Below are 20,802 nucleotides of genomic sequence, written 5' to 3'. Positions count from 1 at the left end.
ATAAAGTCCCTCTTTATATCCCAAAAACTGTTTTGTTGGCGTGTTTCGTTCAATAATCCACATGCTCAACGGCTGTCTCAACATGCAGACGAATGCATCCTAATAGTACCGGACTAGTGGTAACCATAGGAACTGCAATCTGGGTCCCATTAGAAACTCTATAGGCATTCAATTGAAAAGTACCCACATCAAAAGAATCCCACTTCCTGGATGGATTTTCCTCAGGTTTTCGCATGCCATATCAGTTCTGTTATAGTCAGACATTATTTTAACAGTTTTGGAAACTTTAGTTTTCTATCCAAATCTACCAATTATATGCATATCCTAGCATCTGGGCCTGAGTAACAGGCAGTTTACTTTGGGCAAGCTTCTCATCCAGATGTTGAAATACTGTTAACTGAAATGCATTCCAGGTGACTACCTCATGAAGCTGGTTTAGAGAATGCCAAGAGTGTGCAAAGCTGTCATCAAGGCAAAGGGTGGCTACTTTGAAGAATGTAAAATAGATTTTGATTTAACACTGTCAGTTACTACATGATTCTATGTGTTATTTCATAGTTTTGATGTCTTCACTTTCATTCTACAATGTAGAAAATGGTAAATAAAGAAACCCTTGAATGAGTAGCTGTCAACTTTTGACTGGTACTGAATCTTATTTAAATTACAGCAGTAATTGCTGCAGTAGCAACAATTTAGCAGCGGTGGGCTACCGCTGCTAAAGGAATATAGGGGAAACACTGGAACTGCATCTTGAGTAGTCTTTTAAAATCTTACTTGAAAAATTACCAGTCAGGCAACAATCTCTAATTATGATGCTTAACTTTCTGAAATGATTAACTGACAAAACAGAAGATAGTGAATAGATTTACCCCCCCCACACACTGAGCTCTGCTGAGCTAATGATAGGATAAGGTAGGAAGCAGTGGACTCCAGGCTCCCTAAATCAGGCCAAATACCAAATAGATCAGCAGTATAGGGGAGCTGCCAGGAGTCTATAACAGGGTCCGTGAACACTATAGCTGATGGGGTTGTTTGTATGTATTATGGAACCCATTAGCTGCTGCCAAGGCCACAGCTTGTTGCTGTGGTCCAGCAAAATTAAGGCAGTTATGAATGTATTGTAATGTTTTTTTAAAATTGTATAACAGATTTCACAACACACTGTGTGCCCTCAGGCCCCTAATCTACTACCACTTATTCACAACACAAAATCCATGTGTACTAGTGTGTGTGTGTGTATATTACGCATGATATTGTGTTTTTATGCATGTGTCTGTGTTGCTTCACATTCCCGCTGTTCCATAAGGTGGAATTATTTATTTTTTAAATCTAATTTTACTGCTTGTGGGATTTGCTTGATGTGGAACAGAGTTCCACGTAGTCATGGCTCTATGTAGTGCTGTGCGCCTTCCGTAGTCTGTTCTGGACTTGGGGACTGTGAAGAGACGTGGGGTATGCATGGGTGTCTGTGTGCCAGGAGTTCAAACAGACAGCTCGGTGCATTCAACATGTCAATACCTCACATAAATACAAGTAGTGATGAAGTCAATCTCTCCTCCACTTTCAGAAGTTGGAGTAGCACTTTATGGACAGACTTCTCCCCATCCTAGCTGCGGTTTTATCAATGTTTTGACCATGACAGTTTACAATCCAGGGTTACTTCAAGCAATTTAGTCTCCTTAATTTGCTCAATTTCCACCTTATTCATTACAAGATTTAGTTGTAGTTTAGCGTTTAGTGACGGATTTGTCCCAAATACACATTTTGTGTTTTTGAAATATTTAGGACAAATGAATTCCTTGCCACCAATTCTGAAACTAACTGCAGCTCTTTGTTAAGTGTTGCAGTCATTTCAGTTGCTGTGGTAACTGACGTGTATAGTGTTGAGTCATCCGCAAACATAGACACTCTGGCTTTACTCAAAGCCAGTGGCAGGTCATTAGTAAAGATTGAAAAAAGTAAAGGACCTAAACATTTACCCTGGGGAATTCCTGATTCTACCTGGATTATGTTTGAGAGGCTTCCGTTAAAGAACACCCTCTGTGTTCTGTTAGGCAGATAACTCTTTATCTACAATGTAGCAGGGGGTGTAAAGCCATAACACAAGTTTTTCCAGCAGCAGACTATGATCGATAATGTCTATAGCGACACTGAAGTCTTACAAAACAGCCCCCACAATCTTTTTATCAATTTCTCTCAGCCAGTCATCAGTCATTTGTGTAAGTGCTGTGCTTGTTGAATGTCCTTCCCTATAAGCGTGCTGAAAGTCTGTCAATTTGTTTACTATAAAACAGCATTGTATCTGGTCAAACACAATTTTTTCCAAAACTTTACTAAGGGTTGGTAACAGGCTGATTGGTCGGCTATTTGAGCCGGTGAGGGGACTTTACTATCCTTTACTAGGTAAGTTAATGACTTTTGCTTCCTTCCAGGCCTGAGGATGCACACTTTCCAGTAGGCTTAAATTGAAGATATGGCAAAAAGGAGTGGCAATATTGTCCCCTTATATTCTCACTAATTTTCCATCCAAGTTGTCAGACCCCCGGTGGCTTGTCATTGTTGATAGACAATGTTTTTTTGGGGTATGCTCCAAATCTTTTTAATATTGTTCTTAGACATGCATCTCTTTAATAGTGTATTAACTACTTTTTTTAAATTCAGTTTAGTACTGCAAATTGAGAAATCATGTGACGTTTGCCAATCGGTTGTACAGCCAGACCTAAAAAGCCGATACCGATTTAATTGGCCGATTTTTAATTTATTTGTAATAATGACAATTATAACAATACTGAATGAACACTTATTTTAACTTAATACATCAATAAAATCAATTAAGCCTCAAATAAATAATGAAACATGTTCAATGTGGTTTAAATAATGCAAAAACAAAGTGTTGGAGAAGAAAGTAAAAGTGCAATATGTGCCATGTAAAAAAGCTAAAGTTCCTTGCTCAGAACATGAGAACATATGAAAACTGGTGGTTCCTTTTAACATGAGTCTTCAATATTCCCAGGTAAGAAGTTTTAGGTTGTAGTTATTGGAATTATAGGACTATTTATCTCTATACCATTTGTATTTCATTAACCTTTGACTATTGGATGTTCTTATAGGCAGTTTAGTATTGAGAGTGTAACTGTGTAGTGAATGAATGCTTACGAGCCTGCTGGTGCCTACCATCGCTTAGTCAGACTGCTCTATCATATCATACTTAGTTATAACATGATAACACACAGAAATACGAGCCTTGCGTCATTAATATGGTCGAATCCGGAAACAATCGTCTCAAAAACCAAATGGTTATTCTTTCAGTGAAATACGGAACCGTTCCGTATTTTATCTAACGGGTGGCATCCATAAGTCTAAATAGTCCTGTTTATATTGCACAACCTTCAATGTTATGTCATAACTGTAAAATTCTGGCGAATCAGGCGGCCCAAACTGTATATACACTGACTCTGCGTGCAATGAACGCAAGAGAAGTCACACAATTTCACTTGGTTAATATTGCCTGCTAACCCGGATTTCTTTTAGCTAAATATGCAGGTTTAAAAATATATACTTCTGTGTATTGATTCTAAGAAAGGCATTGATGTTTATGGTTAGGTACACATTGGAGCAACGATACACACCGCATCGATTATATGCAACGCAGGACACGCTAGATAAACTAGTAATATCATCAACCATGTGTAGTTATCTAGTGATTATGATTGATTGTTTTTTAAGTTTAATGCTAGCTAGCAACTTACCTTGGCTTACTGCATTCGCGTAACAGGCAGGCTCCTCGTGGAGTGCAATGAGAGGCAGGTGGTTAGAGCTTTGCACTAGTTAACTGTAAGGTTTGCAGGATTGAATCCCCCGAGCTGACAATGTAAAAGTCTGTCGTTCTGCCCCTGAACGAGGCAGTTAACCCACCGTTCCTAGGCCATCATTGAAAATAATATGTTCTTAACTGAATTACCTAGTTAAAGATTAAATAAAGGTAAAAAAGACATATATTTTTTTAAATCTGCCAAATCGGCGTCCAAAAATACCGATTTCCAATTGTTATGAAAACTTGAAATCGGCCCTAATTAATCGGCCATTCCGATTAATCGGTCAACCTTTACTCAACCATAGTTTTCCAATTCCTTATCAATCCTTGGGGATTTAACAGTTTCTAGTCATTTTCTTAAAGGGTGCATGCTTATTAATAACTGGGATAAGCAATGTCATGAATGTGTCAACTGCAGCGTCTGGTTGCTCCTCATTACACACCACGGACCAGCAAATATTCTTTACATCAACAACCATAGGAATCGCAAACCAAACTTGTCGCATTTCCCTCCTATCATCAAGCTGCCCCTCCCCCAGGCAGACCAGTCCTCCTCCAGTCTCCCACCGTCACCAGTCTGCTGCAGTTCCTCTCAGGTCAGCCGTGAAACAGTCAGCCCACCCAGAAGATGTCCATTCTCTAGTACTAAATCACTTCTCGAGGCCCTTGGATCCCTGAGAGAGAAGAGGAGCGAACGGATTACCCCCCTTCACCACGTCACATCCGTCCTGCCAGAGAAGGGGGCTGGGCTTGACAGTAGCAGAGCGATTGAACGAGCTCCAGCAAGAGAACAGAAGTGCGCACACCGAGCTAGAGCGGCAGCCCCAGTGCGAGCGAGAGAGAAGCGTCTGTAATCCCCCCCCTTCAGTGATCATGTGTCAGAACAGAAGCCTTCAGCGGGCGGCAGCGCAGAGCTCAGGGAAATGGTGAGATGCTGCAGGTCTTTGCATAGCCCTCCGTCTTGCTACAATCTCCACAGAGTTAGGGTTGATGTGCGCCGGCTCCGGACGATCAGCTCCACAGGAGCCGCCGGGGAGCAGGGGGGAGGCAGCGACGGCAACGTCTCAGGCCACGGGGCCCAAGCACTCAGTCACAGGAACCGATTCAGGTGAGAGCGGGAGAGAATGAGAGCTGAATGACCACAGGATGCCTTAGCATGTGTATAACATGCTTGTTAGACATGACAAAGACAGGACTGACGCGGAGAGGGAACGAAGGGTTTTCAGCCTATAAGTGATTGTTTACAGTATGTGAGAGATGGATTAAAGGCGAGTGAGAGGGATGACCAGAGCGAGCATAGAGGGGATGATTAATGTAATATTATGCTGTGAGATTGAAGCTCTAGCAGTTATGGTTTGTGAGTGGGGGGTTGTGTGCACTTCGCATTTTGAGCTGCTACGTGAGAAGAGCGACGACCATATGAGCCGAGGGCCTGAATATTGAGTGGCCAGTCGGTCCGCTCTCCCAAAGCCCCGTCTTTCTCGATCTTTCTCTCGCTCTCTTTCTCTCTCGCTCTCTCTCTCTGTTCCAGGCAGCACAAAGCCTCTGTTTGGCCTAATTGCAGCGTAATGCCCTTAAGCCCCATCCAGGCAGGCCAGTCTCAGGACGAACAATGTATCTGGGCCAGCCTTACCCAGCCAACCTCTGAAGTGGGTCTGAAAGAAGTGAGGGATAGATATGTGTGGCGGCTGAGAGACTCTGTTGATGTAGATAGAGCGAAGCAGGAGAGAGAGAATGCTATGCAGCCAGTGATTGGCTAATATGTGCCTGCATTGAAGAGGGGGGGTGCTGTTGGAGCCTGTGTTTTGTGTGGTGGAGGGAGACTGGATAGCCAGGAAATAAAACAATTACAGAAGTGTATTCTTTACGTGTTGGCTTTTTGTTACTTTTGTTGCGTTTATGTGGTTGGCTGGGATATTTAAGCTATACTTTGCGATTGCTGAAGCCAAGGTGCATGACCGGCTATGGTAAATAATAATTAAATGATACTGCACTGGTTGACTTGTATGAGAATTGAGATTAAATTACATCAAATTAATGACTTTCAGGGTAATTTCCATGTAAAAGGACCCACGAGTACCAACTTAAAGTTCATAGGAGCATGTCAGATTAGGTGTCAAATGTAAGATTTTTTTAGTTATTATTTATTTATTTATTTATTTATTTTTAAACTATTTTCCATCATAAATATTAGGATTAAGTAAAGGCTTTGCTTTCTTGTCAAACAGATGGAAAAGTGTCTTTAGAAACCTTAAGACTTTTTAGTAGATGTTATTAGAAATAATAAGACCCCTGCCAATTAATATCAACACATTTAGTTTAGGAGTAATCTTTCTCCCTTCGGTAAGTTTTAAGAAACATTTCATAGTGCCTTGAAATTCCATTACCAAAAACCCACTCACACTACATGACCAAAAGTATGTGGACACCTGCTTGTCGATCATCTCATTCCAACATCAGGGGCATTAATATGGAGTCGGTCCCCCCTTTGCTCCTAGAACAGCCTCCACTCTTCTGGGAAGGTTTCCCACTAGATGTTGGAACATTGTTGCAGGGACTTGCTTCCATTCAGCCACAAGTATTAGTGAGGTCTGGCACTGATGTTAGGAGATTAGGCCTGGTTCGCAGTCGGCGTTCCAATTCATCCCAAAGGTGTTCAATGGGATTGAGGTAAGGGCTTTGTGCAGGCCAGTTCTTCCACACCGATCTCATCAAACCATTTATATTTTTGTCCTCGCTTTGTTCACAGGGGCATTGTCATGCTGAAACAGAAAGGGCCTTCCCCAAACTGTTGCCACAAAGTTGGAAGCACAAAATTGTCCAGAATGTCATTGTGTGCTGTAGCATTAAGATTCCCTTCACTGGAACTAAGGGCCCTAACTGTGGAAAAACAGCCCCAGACCATTATTCCTCCTCCACCAAACTTGACAGTTGGCACTGTGCATTCGGGCAGGTAGCGTTCACCTGGCATTCGCCAAACCCAGATTCGTCCGTCTGACAGCCAGATGGTGAAGCGTGATTCATAACTCCAGAGAACGTGTTTCCACTGCTCCAGAGTCCAATGGCGGCGAGTTTTACACCACTCCAGTCGACGCTTGGCATTGCGCTTGGGGATCTTAGGCTTTTGTTCGGCTGCTCGGCCATGGAAACCCATTTCATGAAGCTCCCCACGAACAGTGCTTCCAGAGGCAGTTTGGAATTCGGTAGTGTCTTGCAACCGAGGACAGACTTTTTCTACACGCTTCAGCATTCGGCAGCCCCGTTCTGTGAACTTGTGTGGCCTACCACCTCGTTGCTGAGCCTTTGTTACTCCTAGACATTTCCACTTAACAATAACAACAGTTACAGTTGACCAGGGCAGAACTGTTACAGTGCCACGCTTTAATGTCTGAGCTTTTTAGGAAGGCTGTTCTACTGACAATGTTTGTTTATGGAGATTGCATGGCGGTGTGTTCAATTTTTATACACCTGTCAGCAACGAGTGTAGCTGAATCCACAAATTTTAAGGGGTGTCCACATACGTTTGTGTGTGTAGTGTGTCTTTAAGATGTTTTCTAATTTCTCTTCCTCATGTGGGAGGATAATGAACGTTTCCAGAAGTAACAAGTGAAGGAAGTTGTGTCAATTACTTGGTGTTGTTACTGATATCAATTTTGTTGATGAATTAAGTGAATTCCGTTACCAAATCTCTAAGGAATTTCAGAAAAAAACAGTAACGGAATTTCTGCAATTGAATTGGTTACAATGGAAAATCATAGTCACACCACAGTTTGGTTCACAAGTTTGGACAGTAAAGAAAAGCAGCGTAGAGTACAATACTGTATTTAAAAGTTCAGTAGAGCACACTAGAGTTGTACTGAACTATACTCTGATGTACTTTGATGTTTAACTTGTGAAACATGTAGGTCGGTGTCTGGGAGGGGCCTCATTAAAATAAAAGCCAGTGTGTGGAATAATATCAAAAAATGCTAAGGATATTGCATATTTCTACCTTTTTTTTTGTCACTTTTTATTATACATCTCTATAAAGAGTTAAAATTCATATCCATAATTATGCATTTCTGTGTAGTACAGCTCAGGGAGCCATGATGCAATTCCGTTACCTGGTGTAACTCCGCTTCACTTACTGTAGTTCACTGTAGTTCAAAATAAGAATTTGTTCTTAACTGACTTGCCTAGTTAAATAAAGGTAAAATAAACTGTAGTTCATTAAATTCAATGTGTCATGTCATAGCTGACACCCCATTCTTTTGTAATTTTATCTTTTGAATGTTAATTTGGAGCAGTTATTGGAAACCGTGGACATATATTTTTTTCTGTTTTTAGTTTTTTTTTTTTTATGTTTTTGTAAAATGTTGTATACATTGTTAAAAGTAGTCCTTGTGCATAGAGTTGTATGGTTTTGTGAAACTTTAAAAAAAAAAATCAATGGTATTTGTTTGGCATACATTTTTTTTTAAAGTGTGAAATCTGAGTCTGTGCAATTCCGTTATCGTGGAATTGCCCTAAATCTATATTAGCGCCATTAGCTGGAATCTAATTATAGGCTGTGTACCCAGCCAGGCTCTGTAGTAAACCTTGCTTTCCTGTTTTTAGAGCTTAGAGAGGATGAGTGGCCCAGTCTAACGCTCTGCAGTCCAAACTAGGCCAGCCAGCGGTGACTGAGGAGAGCAGTCTCCAGTACACTAGGCACCATACAGCAGTGTGCCTCAGTGGAAGTAATCCCGTACCCAGCTACCATGGAGCCAAAGTAATCAGAGATGTTCCCTGGTGAATCAGGAATTTAATTCTAGTTTTCCAGAATGGGCCGATCTTAAATCGCTGTGGATCATTCAGATGTGTTTAACGATAGCCTTTTCTTTCATGTGGTCATCAAACCCTTGAGAAATTAGACAGTAAAATGTGGTGGGGTGTGCGGCTCTCTGTGCGGACCCACTGAACCTCACAGCTCCACATGCTGCTCCAGATCTGTAGGCCATCCTCCGATACATGTGTATTCAGATAGTGGAACAATATGGGCAGTGTTGTGTCTGAACGGCTGTGCTGGGAGACGATCACTCAGCACTGGCAGCAGTTTCACAAAGGGGGCATCAACACCAGCCTGTGAAGCACCGTTCAATTGATCCGATTCAACGCAGAGGCCAAACGGGTCTATAATAACACAGGGATTAATATAGACGCCACAGGAGATGACCCGTGCAACCTACTGTATGCCAGTGATTGTGGCATTAAGGTGCTGCTGACTGACGGCTGTCCGTTAGGGTGTCAGTGGCTAAACCATGCATGGCATGGCCTCACGCTTTGCCTTTATCCTGATTAGTGGAGACGGGTCCTCTTTAGGCCTATAGATAGCCCCACTGAGGCTATACAGCTAGCCTGTGTTATACCACCTCTTCTCTCAAGTCTGGACTCTCTCACTCGCTCACTTTCTTTTCACAAGTCTTGATTTTGCAGAGCTAAGGCTACAGCACCTCCATGTGTCACTTGGCTGAGAACTAGCTATACCCCCCCCCCAATATCCCATCTAAAAGCCTTTGGTGTTGTACATTTTGTGTGTTGGATGTCCCTTGTTGAGAACATTGGTCTCCCCCTTAGAGTCCAGTCCACCGCTGCATCACTGCTGCCCTAGTTGTTCCTATTGTACAGAGTCAGGACAACACGGGCACCACTGAAGCCTATTTTAATAGACGTATGCAGTGCGGCCAGGCATAGTCATGGACAGATTATGGATTTGACTGTTGGGTGGATATGCTGTTTTCTATGCATTTTTAGCTGTGTGTTTACCACCCACACACTTCGAGCACAGAGTTTGTAATTTAAAATCCCTCTCCGTGTTTATCGCCTAAGGCTAAGCGAATAAAGTGATGCACATTTTTACATGGCATATTGAAAGATCTGGATGGATGGGAGTTAGAATGAGGATATTTTAAGGAGAGACAGTTGACTTGACTAAAAGCAGCCTGAAGAGTAGAGTGGATTCTGTATGAAATATTAATTTTTAGGAAACTAACCACGTGGGGGTTGAGATGAGATACTGTGGAAGACTATCATCTGCGTGGTTGAGGAGATTTTGGGGTAGGTCAGGCTACTGAGACGGCACACATTCTATTTGCCGATAGGAATGTGCTGTGTTTGAACAGTGTAACGTAAGCGGGCATCATCTGTCAACTATTTCTGTTTGTACTTTGTTGTCGTTTTAGTTTCCGTTATACGTGTATTTACCCACGTCTTTGCGTGGACACGCGTGTGCATTCTGTCACTCTTCATGTGCTTTGTGCGTGGGTGAGAGACTTTGTGGGTGTCTGAATGTGAGTCTCTGCCCTGCCTGTGTTTTGTGAGTCGGAGACTCTGTGTGTACACTGCCATACCTGTGCCAACCCAGGGCTTTGTATGGTTGCGCAGGTTGCAGTTCCCTCAGTTGGCCTTGCGGCGTCGTCTTGGCCAGTTGAGCTGCATGTCCCGGCCCGTCTTGCGGCTGCGCTCATGGCCGCTCAGCTTCCTCTACTACTTCCTGACCTTCGGCGCACTCAAGCCCCTGGCCAAGGTTGGCTGGAGACCAACAAGCAGAGTGAGTACTTCCCTACTAACGCGCTACTACAGCGTTTTCCCCGTGTGTGTGTGAGAGAGAATGAATGAGTGAATGTCAATCTCAGCATCCAGAGGTACCAAGTCCTATAGTACTAGTTGAGTTAGGACACCAGTTCCTCCCAAACAAAGTAAATCGCAGCTGGAACACTTGAAAAAGCACTTTAAATCCACTTTAATAAACCCCTATGTTCATTACAGTTCCTACCAAACCGTTTGTTTCCCCTGCGTCGTGGCACCAGGTTTTCTTGGCTAGAAATGCTCTGTTAGAGAGCCACTGATGTGTGAGGTGCGCCCCCCCACCCCCCCCCCCGTCACAGATGGCCAGACCCATATGGACCTGCGGAGCTCTGATCTCGGCCCAGGCTCTATCGTAACGCCTATCAAAGGCCCTTTGTGTGATCCACACAATAACGGGAGGAATGCTTTGTTTTCTTCTCCTGCTGTGCTCGCGGCAAACGGGCGAGTGAGTGGCCAAAGTTTTAATGGATGCTGTTTCCCACCTTACCATCAGCCAATAAGCATTTAATGTTATTAATGAAATGTTGATCTATTCCGCCTCCCTTGACCTGTTAATCAAAGTGGTTACTTAATCATGGGGAGAGAACTTATCTGCCACCCATATCCTCAGCTGATCTATTTCCTGCAGTTTGGACAAGATCTGTGATCATCTCTAGAGCTACAGGACCTTACTGGCTAGTGAGTTATGTGGGCGGTTCCAGACTCTGCATGCAGTACCGGTTTGGCTTAAATTCAGGAGGGTGCGCAAAGTTCCAGAGAATTTGCATTGAAATGTTGTAGACAGACATGCGTCTCTCAATTGTGCACATTGAATCGGTTTGTCAGTTTGATCTATACATTATATTTCTATTGGCAATGTTAAGCACCAAAATAAGCTCCAGTATTTCTCCACTGTATTTCTGTTTTACAGTCTGAACTCTGATCAGCTTTAAGGTTTTTAATCCTGGGGTCACATGGCTTTTTGAGACCCTCCTACCTACCTGTTAAACTCCTATTCTATTGCAGGTCTATTTTAAATCTGATTTCTACGTGTATTTTTTTTTTTTTTACTGCGGTCCATTCGTAGCCGTGTTGGATTTGAGATGGAATATCATGAAGGGCTTCAGCTGTTCGGCAGGGATAAGGGGTGGGGAAGATCCCCAGGCGGCTGGTCCCTAAAGTGCACAGTTAACCAATTAGAATTCAATAATTTATTTATGAACATCAGCCGATGTCACAAAGCACTGTACAGAAACCCAGCCTAAAACCCCAAACAGCAAGCAATGCAGGATGTAGAAGCACAGTGGTTAGGAAAAACTCCCTAGAAAGGCCAGAACCTAGGAAGAAACCTTAGAGGAACCAGGCTATGAGGGGTGGCCAGTCCTCTTCTGGCTGTGCCGGCTGGAGATTATAACAGAACATGGCCAAGATGTTCAAACCTTCATAGATGACCATCAGGGTCAGATAATAATGGTAATCACAGTGGTTGTAGAGGGTGCAACAGGTGTAAATGTCAGTTGGCTTTTCATAGCCGATCATTCAGAGTTAGAGACAGCAGGTGTGGTAGAGAGTCCAAAACAGCAGGTCCAGGACAAGGTAGCACTGGACGTGAGTAGGTCAGGGTTCCATAGCCATAGGCAGAACAGTTGAAACTGGAGCAGAAGCATGACCAGGTGAACTGGGGACAGCAAGGAGTCATTAGGCCAGTTAGTCCTGAGGCGTGGTCCTCTGAGAGGGAGGAAAGAGTGATAGGGAGCATACTTAAATTCACAAAGGTCACAGGATAAATCATGAGAAATACTCCAGATATAACAGACTGACTATAGCCCCCCGACACACAAACTATTGCAGCATAAATACTCAGTGAGACAGGAGGGGTCGGGAGATACGGTGTCCCTGTCCGACGATACCCCTGGACAGGGCCAAAGAGGCAGGATATAACCCCACCCAATTTGCCATGGCACAGCCCCCACACCACCAGAGGGATATCTTGAACCACCAACCTAATACCCTGAGACAAGGTTGAGTAAGCCCACGAAGACCTCCCCCGCGGCACGAACCCGAGGGGGGCGCCAACCCGGACAGGAAGATCACATCAGTGACTCAACCCACTCAAGTGACGCACCCCTCCTAGGGACGGTATGAAAGAGCCCCAGTAAGCCAGTGACTCAGCCCCCTTAATAGGGTTAGAGGCAGAGAATCACAGTGGAGAGAGGGGAACCGGCCAGGCAGAGATAGCAAGGGCGGTTCGTTGCTCCGGTGCCTTTCCGTTCACCTTCACACCCCTGGGCCAGACTACACTCAATCATATGACCCACTGAAGAGATGAGTCTTCAATAAAGACTTAAAGGTTGAGACCGAGTCTGCGTCTCTCACATGGATAGGCAGACCATTCCATAAAAAATTAGCTCTATAGGACAAAGCCCTGCCTCCAGCTGTTTCCTTAGAAATTCTAGAGACAGTAAGGAGGCCTGTGTCTTGTGACCGTCGCGTACGTGTATGTATGTACTACAGGACCCAATCGGAAAGATGGGTAGGAGCAAGCCCATGTAATGCTTTGTAGGTTAGCAGTAAAACCTTAATCAGCCCTAGCCTTAACAGGAAGCCAGTGTGGAGAGACTAGCACTGGAGTAATATGATCAAATGTTTTGGTTCTTGTCAAGATTCTAGCAACTGTGTTTAGCACTAACTGAAGTTTATTTAGTGCTTTAGCCAGAAAGTAGAGCATTGCAGTAGTCTAATCTAGAAGTGACAAAAGCATAGATGCAGAAAAATGTATCATTTTTGGACAGAAAGTTTCTGATTTTGCAATGTTATGAAGATGGAAAAAAGCTGTTCTTAAAGTTGAAGTTTAATTTGGAAATGTACATGATCTGTGCGAGTTCTGATGGTTCACGTTTGGCTTCTACAATGCACCTGTAAACGAAGACCGTACTTCAGGAGTGCAAAATTTCAATCTATTCAGGCGCGTTAAAACACGGTCAACTCTCTCTTGCTACCTATCCTGCATATGTCCTTGATGCAGTTGACTTTAAATGCTCTTTTCAGAGTTGAGATGGAGCCTTGCCTTAAGCTTAGTGATCCAGTCAACTTTATAGCCTCGTCTGCCATGGTTCTAGCTTATCCTGTTACAGTTCAGCCAGTAGAGAAGTAGTAGCCCTGTCTCATCTGTTTGTGTAGTCTTGCCAGCTCCTATGGTTGTTTGGTGTAACAATGAGCATAGGGAGTTGGCCAGACAGCACAAACCGATCTGGGATAAGCCAGGATGCAGCCAATGTGAGAACATGCCGTTTAACTCTGTGTAGGCTAACCCAATCTCTTCCTCCCTGGCCCAGGTTGCTCTGTACAAGACCATCCCAACACGGCTGCTTTCTCGGGCCTGGGGTCGCCTGAACCAGGTGGAACTACCGACCTGGCTGAGAAAGCCAGTCTACAGTCTGTATATCTGGACGTTTGGCGTCAACATGCAGGAGGCGGCTGTGGAAGACCTAATTCAGTACAGGAACCTGGGAGAGTTCTTTAGACGGAAACTCAAACCGGCTGTCCGGCCCGTGTGCAACTCGCACTGCGTGGTGAGTGTGTGTGTGTATGCGTGCGTGTGTACTGCGCCTTCAAAGTATTCACAACTCTTGACGTATTCCACATTTTGTGTTACAGCCTGAATTCAAAATGGATTAAATATTTTTCTCTCACTCATCTACACACACTACCCCATAATGACAGTGTGAAAACATATTAGCGAATGTATTGAAAATTAAATGCAGAGATGTCTAATTTACATAAGTATTCAAGCCCTGAATAAGTACTTTGTAGAACCTTTGGCAGCGACTACGGCTGCACGTCTTTCTGGGTAAGTCTCTAAGAGCTTTACTACACCTGGATTGTACAACATTTGCACGTGTATTAATTTCAGAATTCTTCAAGCTTATGGCGTTGTTGTTGATCATTGCTAGACAACCATTTTCAGGTCTTGCCATTTGATTTTCAAGTAGATTTTTAAGTCAAAACTGTAACTCAGCCACTCAGGAACTTTCCCTGTCTTCTTGGTAAGCAGCTCCAGTGTAGGTTTTAGACCCACCTATGTGAAGCTGTCCACAATAAGGCGTAGACACAACAGTGGAATTTGCGGTTCACCTTCGAAATATGTCTCTAATTGAAAGTGATACAAATAGTGTAATCATGCCATAATGTAATAGATCATGCTAAACGATGTTCGAATGTTATATAAATTCATCAGACTTTGTTAATTTGACCAAAGTCACGTGTTAGACTTGAGAATTGCATTGTGGGTGCGTACTTATTTCACTGTACAGCCTATGGATTGTGGATCAATGGCACAGGGTATCAGTGAGCTCCGTGACATCCACAGAACATTAGCATCGTAGCTCTTATTGCGTGACTCTAAAACCACTGAATTTTATTTTTTATTTATCTTACCTTTATTTAACCAGGCAAGTCCGTTAAGAACCAATTCTTATTTTCAATGACGGCCTAGGAACAGTGGGTTAACTGCCTGTTCAGGGGCAGAACGACAGATTTGTACCTTGTCAGCTCGGGGGTTTGAACTCGCAACCTTCCGGTTACTCGTCCAACGCTCTGACCACTAGGCTACCCTGCCGCCCCAAATAAATAAGGCCTAAGCAACGTTTATTATACCAGTCAACCTGCTGTTTGGTTTGAACACTATTCCAGAAGATAAACAATACAACGTGGACGTTTTGGAGTCTGAACTCCGTGGCGGACTTGGGTACTGAGCAGACTGATACCCCATTTCACTTCCCGCAGTCAAACTCCCGCAATAGGAGCTAAGAAGCTAATATTTGTGTGAACTCTTCAGTTATGTTCTGTGGGTGTCACCAAGTAGACTGATACCTAATCACTTTCATAGAGGGCCTTTTTTGCGGATTGTTTGAAGGCGAACCAGGAATTCCACTATTGTGGCTAATCCTTATTGTGGCAAGCTCCACAACACATAACCCGGGCTAGCTCCACAACACATAACCCGGGCTAGCTCCACAACACACAACCCGGGCTAGCTCCACAACACATAACCCGGGCTAGCTCCACAACACATAACACACAACCCGGCTAGCTCCACAACACATAACCCGGGCTAGCTCCACAACACACAACCCGGGCTAGCTCCACAACACATAACCCGGGCTAGCTCCACAACACACAACCCGGGCTAGCTCCACAACACACAACCCGGGCTAGCTCCACAACACACAACCCGGGCTAGCTCCACAACACACAACCTCCACAACACACAACCCGGGCTAGCTCCACAACACACAACCCGGGCTAGCTCCACAACACACAACCCGGGCTAGCTCCACAACACACAACCCGGGCTAGCCACATGAAGCTAGCTAGCTGCTTATAAGGTTAGCCTGGGGTTTGTTATCTTGCTTTATTTCTATGAACTGAAGTTGGATTTCAATTAGAGAACAAGTGGCTACCTAGCTAATACTTACATGGATTTCTAAATCATTGCTAAGAATATTGATAATGAATGCATATTTAAACTTTTTTATTTTTTATCCTTCGTTTGAGCTTGATCTTATTTCAAATGCTCCCATTCGGTGGAACAAATAATGCCTTATTAGCGACGCAGTATTGTAAACACATCGTGTGGACTTGGACGGGCATTTTTCGGAGGTCTTAGGGTTAAATATTAATAGCCACTTTGATAGTAAGGCATGGCTACACACAAAAACAACTGATGAAAATATAAAAATTGTCGTACTTTTAGAGGAAAAATGACCGTTCTGGATGTGACATTCTCCGTTCTGGATGTGACGCTGTACAAAATGAGTGTTTATATACAACCCTTAGCTGTGGCGTATTGGCCATATGCCACAACCCCCAAGGTGCCTTATTGCTATTATAAACTGGTTACCAATGTAATTAGAGCTGTAAAAATAAATGTTTTGTCATACCAGTGGTATACGGTCTGATACACCACGGCTTTCAGCCAATCAGCATTCAGGGCTCGAACCACCCAGTTTATAGTTGTAAATAATGATTTGTAATTTATTTTTACGGTGAATAAAAAGTTGGCTACTCACAACATTGTCAGATGTTTTGGTAATTATGAGGTGGGATAGACAAATCTAGAAATGTGTTCATGCAGGTCCTAAGACGAGACTAATAACATTTTATTTTCAATAGAATAGCATATTTTGAGTGTAATGTTAGGCTACTGGTCTGTTCAACCCATAGCTGTGCAAGGCAAATTAAATCAATAGTTCTTATGATGTTAATTAAACAGACGAGACACACTTTTCCTACTTTCCTCTGCCCTGATCACAGTCAACACACAGGGCCTATATTTTATAGTAAGATTTAGTATAATGGAATATAACAGAATAAAATAGAAAATATTTAGAAAGTGTGGAACCGCTGTCAGAACATTTTATTTCACGTGTATTTTTTGCTATAGAAGCATTATCTGCTCCATCCAGGTTAGAACATGTTCTGCCCTGGATGAAACTCTGTAGGATGATATCAGTTTCTTTAGTGATCCACGTTGGACGTGATCACACATTCTCGCACTTTTTCGAACTCCCAACAGGACTTTTAAATACACTACCACAATCGTGACTAGGTCGGTTGGTGGATGTAAAAGTACAGGCTTTGTTACCGGCAGATGTATAAAGAAAATGTGGAAACATTTGGCGGCATTGGTAAAGTTGACTGACAAACGTCTTGGTGTGAAAGGTGGCGTAAAGGTGGCGTATTCACACCCCCTGACTTTTTCCCCCAAAAATGGTATTCCAGCCTGAATTTAAAATGGATTTAATTTTTATTTTGTGTTACTGGCCTACACACCATAATGTGAAAGTGGAATTAGGTTTTTAGAAATGTTAACAAATTAAACTTGTTAACGGTACAGGTTCACCAAGGGGAACCACGCCCCCCCCCCCGCTCAACTCAAACCGTGGCGCACAGAATGCAAAAAATATTCTTAGAAATATTTAACCTCCACACATCAAGTCCAATATGACAAATGAAAGAAACACCTTGTTCATCTACCCAGCGAGTCAGATTTCTAAAATGTTTTAGGGCGAAAACATAGCACATATTTATGTCAAACCACCACAGACACACAGACGATGTGCAGCCATTTTGTCAAGCAAAAGACACAATCACAAACGCAGGATTAAAAGAAAAATAATTCACTAACCTTTTGAAAATCTTCATCAGATGACAGTAATAGGACATGTTACACAGTACATTTATGTTTTTTTCAATAATATGCAATTTATATCCATAAATCTCCGTTTACATTGAGCCATGTTCAAAAAATGCTACAGAAATGTACGGAGAAATTATAGATAGCTCCGCCAGATAACGCCAGATAACAGCAATACACATAAACTTTGACTAAATATACATGTTCTACATATAGTTAGAAAGATACACTGCTTCTTAATGCAACCGCTGTGTTACATTTATTTTTAACGTTACAGAATTCGTTCACTAGGCAATAATCTGAGGCGGCGCTCAGACGTAAGCAATATTTCTCTGCTATGTTGGAGTCAACAGAAATACAAAATTACAACATAAATATTCCCTTAACTTTGATGGTCTTCGATCAGAATGTAGTGGAAGGAGTCATACTTACCTAATATAACGTTTCAGTTCGTGTGCCTTTATAGTAGCATATGCTACGAGTTCCAGCTGAAATGCATCCAAAATGACTTCTGGTCCCGAACAGTTGCGCATCAAAACTTAAAAATTACATATTATATGTCGACTAAACTGGTCAAACTAAGTGCAGAATCAAGCTTTAGGATGTTATAAACGTACAAAACAATTGGCAATTCAACCAAAAGAACGCAACTCTTCTCAGACGAGCTGGAACAAAGAGTGCCCTGTCTACAATTGCGCCAGGACGCGCAGCTAAATTCTCGTGACCCTTCAGTATTTTGCCCGCCAACGGGCCAAAGCTCGCGGGATTTTCTCCATTACTCGCCCCATTGAAAGAACACATCACGCTGAACACACAAACTGTTCCCAGATCCGTAGCTGGTTGGGAAGGGTGGGGGCGATGACGTCAAAGTTGGGACAGCTTTCCTGATGAGAGAGAGCGTTTGGGAGAATGGCTGCCCTGTGAGTTCTGCTTTACATACAGACATAATTCGAACGGTTTTAGAAGCTTTAGAGTGTTTTCTATTCAATAATTATTATTATATGCATATATTAGCAATTTTGGACAGATTTCTTTTTCTGTTAACTATGGGCACGCAATTCCTCCAAAGGGAGCAGTATTGTGCACAGCCTCAACAGGTTATTAATAAAAAAATTAAAGCTGAATGGTCTTGTCAGTAATATTCAACTCCTTTGTTATGGAAAGTAAGTTCAGGAGTAAAAAATGTGCTTAAGTCACAAGTTGCACGGACTCCGTATGTGCAATAAGTACCATATTTTTAATGATAACCGATATGTGGGGTACTGAGATGAGGTAATCTGTAAGGTCCCTCAGTTGAGCAGTACATTTCAAACACAGATTTGTCTACATGGAGTTTTACAGGGAGTTTTTCCCATGAAGGAGGACACCTATTTTGTAGATGGGTAAAAAAATCAACATACATTCGATATCCCTTTAAGTATGGTGAAGTTATTCATTACAATTAGGATATTGTATCAATACAACCAGTCACTACAAAGATACAGGCGTCCTTCCTAACTCAGTTGCCGGACAGGAAGGAAAATGTTTAAGGATTTCACCATGCGGCCAATGGTGGTTTTAAAACAGTTAGATTAATGGCTATGATAGAAAACTGATGGCTCAACAACACTGTGGTTACTCCACAATACTAACCTAAATGACCGAGTGTAAACATGCATCCTTTTTGCAATAAGGTACTAAAGTAAAACTGCAAACAATGTAGTAAAGAAATTAGCGTCATGTCCTGAATACAAAGCTTTATGTTTGGGGCAAATCCAACACATCACTGAGTACCGCTCTTCATATTTTCAAGTATGGTGGTGGCTACATCATGTTACAGGTAAGCTTGTTATCGGCAAGGACAAAGCTGTTTGTGTTTTTATAAAAATAACTGAAATAGAGCTAAGCTCAGGCACAATCCTAGAGGAAAACCTGGTTGTGTGTTTTCCAACAGACACTGGTAGACCCATTCACCTTCCAGCAGGATAATAACCTAAAACACAAGGCCAAATATACAGCTGGCGAGCTTATCAAGATGACGTTGAATGTTCCTGAGTGGCCTAGTTACAGTTTTGACTTCAATCGGCTTGAGAATCTATGCCAAGACTTCAATGGCTGTCTCGCAATAATCAACAAACAACTTGAGAGGTTGAAGAATTTAAAATGTGCTAATATTGTACACTCCATTTGTGCAATGTTTTTAGAGACTTACACAGAAATATGCACAGCTTTAATTGCTGCCAAAGGTGATTCTAATATGTATTGACGCCAGGGTGTGAATACTTACGTAAATGAGATCTCTGTATTTCATTTTCAATACATTTGCGAACATTTCTCAAAACATGTTTCCACTTTGTCATTATGAGGTGTGTGTGTGTGTGTGTGTGTGTGTGTGTGTGTGTGTGTGTGTGTGTGTGTGTGTGTGTGTGTGTGTGTGTGTGTGTGTGTGTAGATGAGTGAGAAGTGATATTTAATCCATTTTGAATTCAAGCGGTTACTCAACAAAATGTGGAATAAGTCCAGGGGTAGGAGTACTTTCTGAAGGTACTGTGTATTCTAGACATAGAGGAAGGTACTGTATATTCTAGACATAGAGGAAGGTACTGTATATTCTGGACAGAGGGGAAGGTACTGTATATTCTGGACAGAGGGGAAGGTACTGTATATTCTGGACAGAGGAAGGTACTGTATATTCTGGACAGAGGGGAAGGTACTGTATATTCTAGACATAGAGGAAGGTACTGTATATTCTGGACAGAGGGGAAGGTACTGTATATTCTAGACATAGAGGAAGGTACTGTATATTCTGGACAGGGGGAAGGTACTGTATATTCTGGACAGAGGGGAAGGTACTGTATATTCTGGACAGAGGGGAAGGTGCCGTATATTCTGGACAGAGGGGAAGGTGCCGTGTATTGTGTGGACAGAGGGGAAGGTACTGTATATTCTGGACAGAGGGGAAGGTGCCGTATATTCTGGACAGAGGGGAAGGTGCCGTGTATTGTGTGGACAGAGGGGAAGGTGCCGTGTATTCTGGACACAGGGGAAGGTGCCGTGTATTCTAGACAGAGGGGAAGGTGCCGTGTATTGTGTGGACAGAGGGGAAGGTGCCGTGTATTCTGTGGACAGAGGGGAAGGTGCCGTGTATTCTGTGGACAGAGGGGAAGGTGCTGTGTATTGCTGTATATTCTGTGGACAGAGGGGAAGGTGCCGTGTATTCTGTGGA

At 42.8% G+C, this 20,802-nt stretch overlaps 1 protein-coding gene across 7 annotated transcripts in view; it reads left to right on the top strand.

The window, feature by feature from the left end:
• Positions 1-20,802, top strand: part of pisd (phosphatidylserine decarboxylase) — a 48,017-nt gene that overhangs the window by 17,435 nt on the left and 9,780 nt on the right. For 3 of the 7 annotated variants that reach the window (XM_064972422.1, XM_064972424.1, XM_064972423.1), the window contains exons 2-3: positions 10,217-10,382; positions 13,735-13,971. In XM_064972422.1, coding sequence (XP_064828494.1) covers positions 10,217-10,382; positions 13,735-13,971 — 403 coding nt within the window. Of the gene's footprint in view, positions 1-4,440; positions 4,923-10,216; positions 10,383-13,734; positions 13,972-20,802 lie in introns of those variants that run through there. The other 4 variants (XM_064972418.1, XM_064972419.1, XM_064972420.1 and 1 more) reach the window with 2 other exon arrangements.

Source organism: Oncorhynchus masou, chromosome 8 (assembly GCF_036934945.1).
Source record: "Oncorhynchus masou masou isolate Uvic2021 chromosome 8, UVic_Omas_1.1, whole genome shotgun sequence".
In the NCBI taxonomy this organism is placed as follows: domain Eukaryota; kingdom Metazoa; phylum Chordata; class Actinopteri; order Salmoniformes; family Salmonidae; genus Oncorhynchus; species Oncorhynchus masou.
Note: the sequence above shows the minus strand (reverse complement) of the source record. Positions and strands in the feature narration are given on the sequence as shown.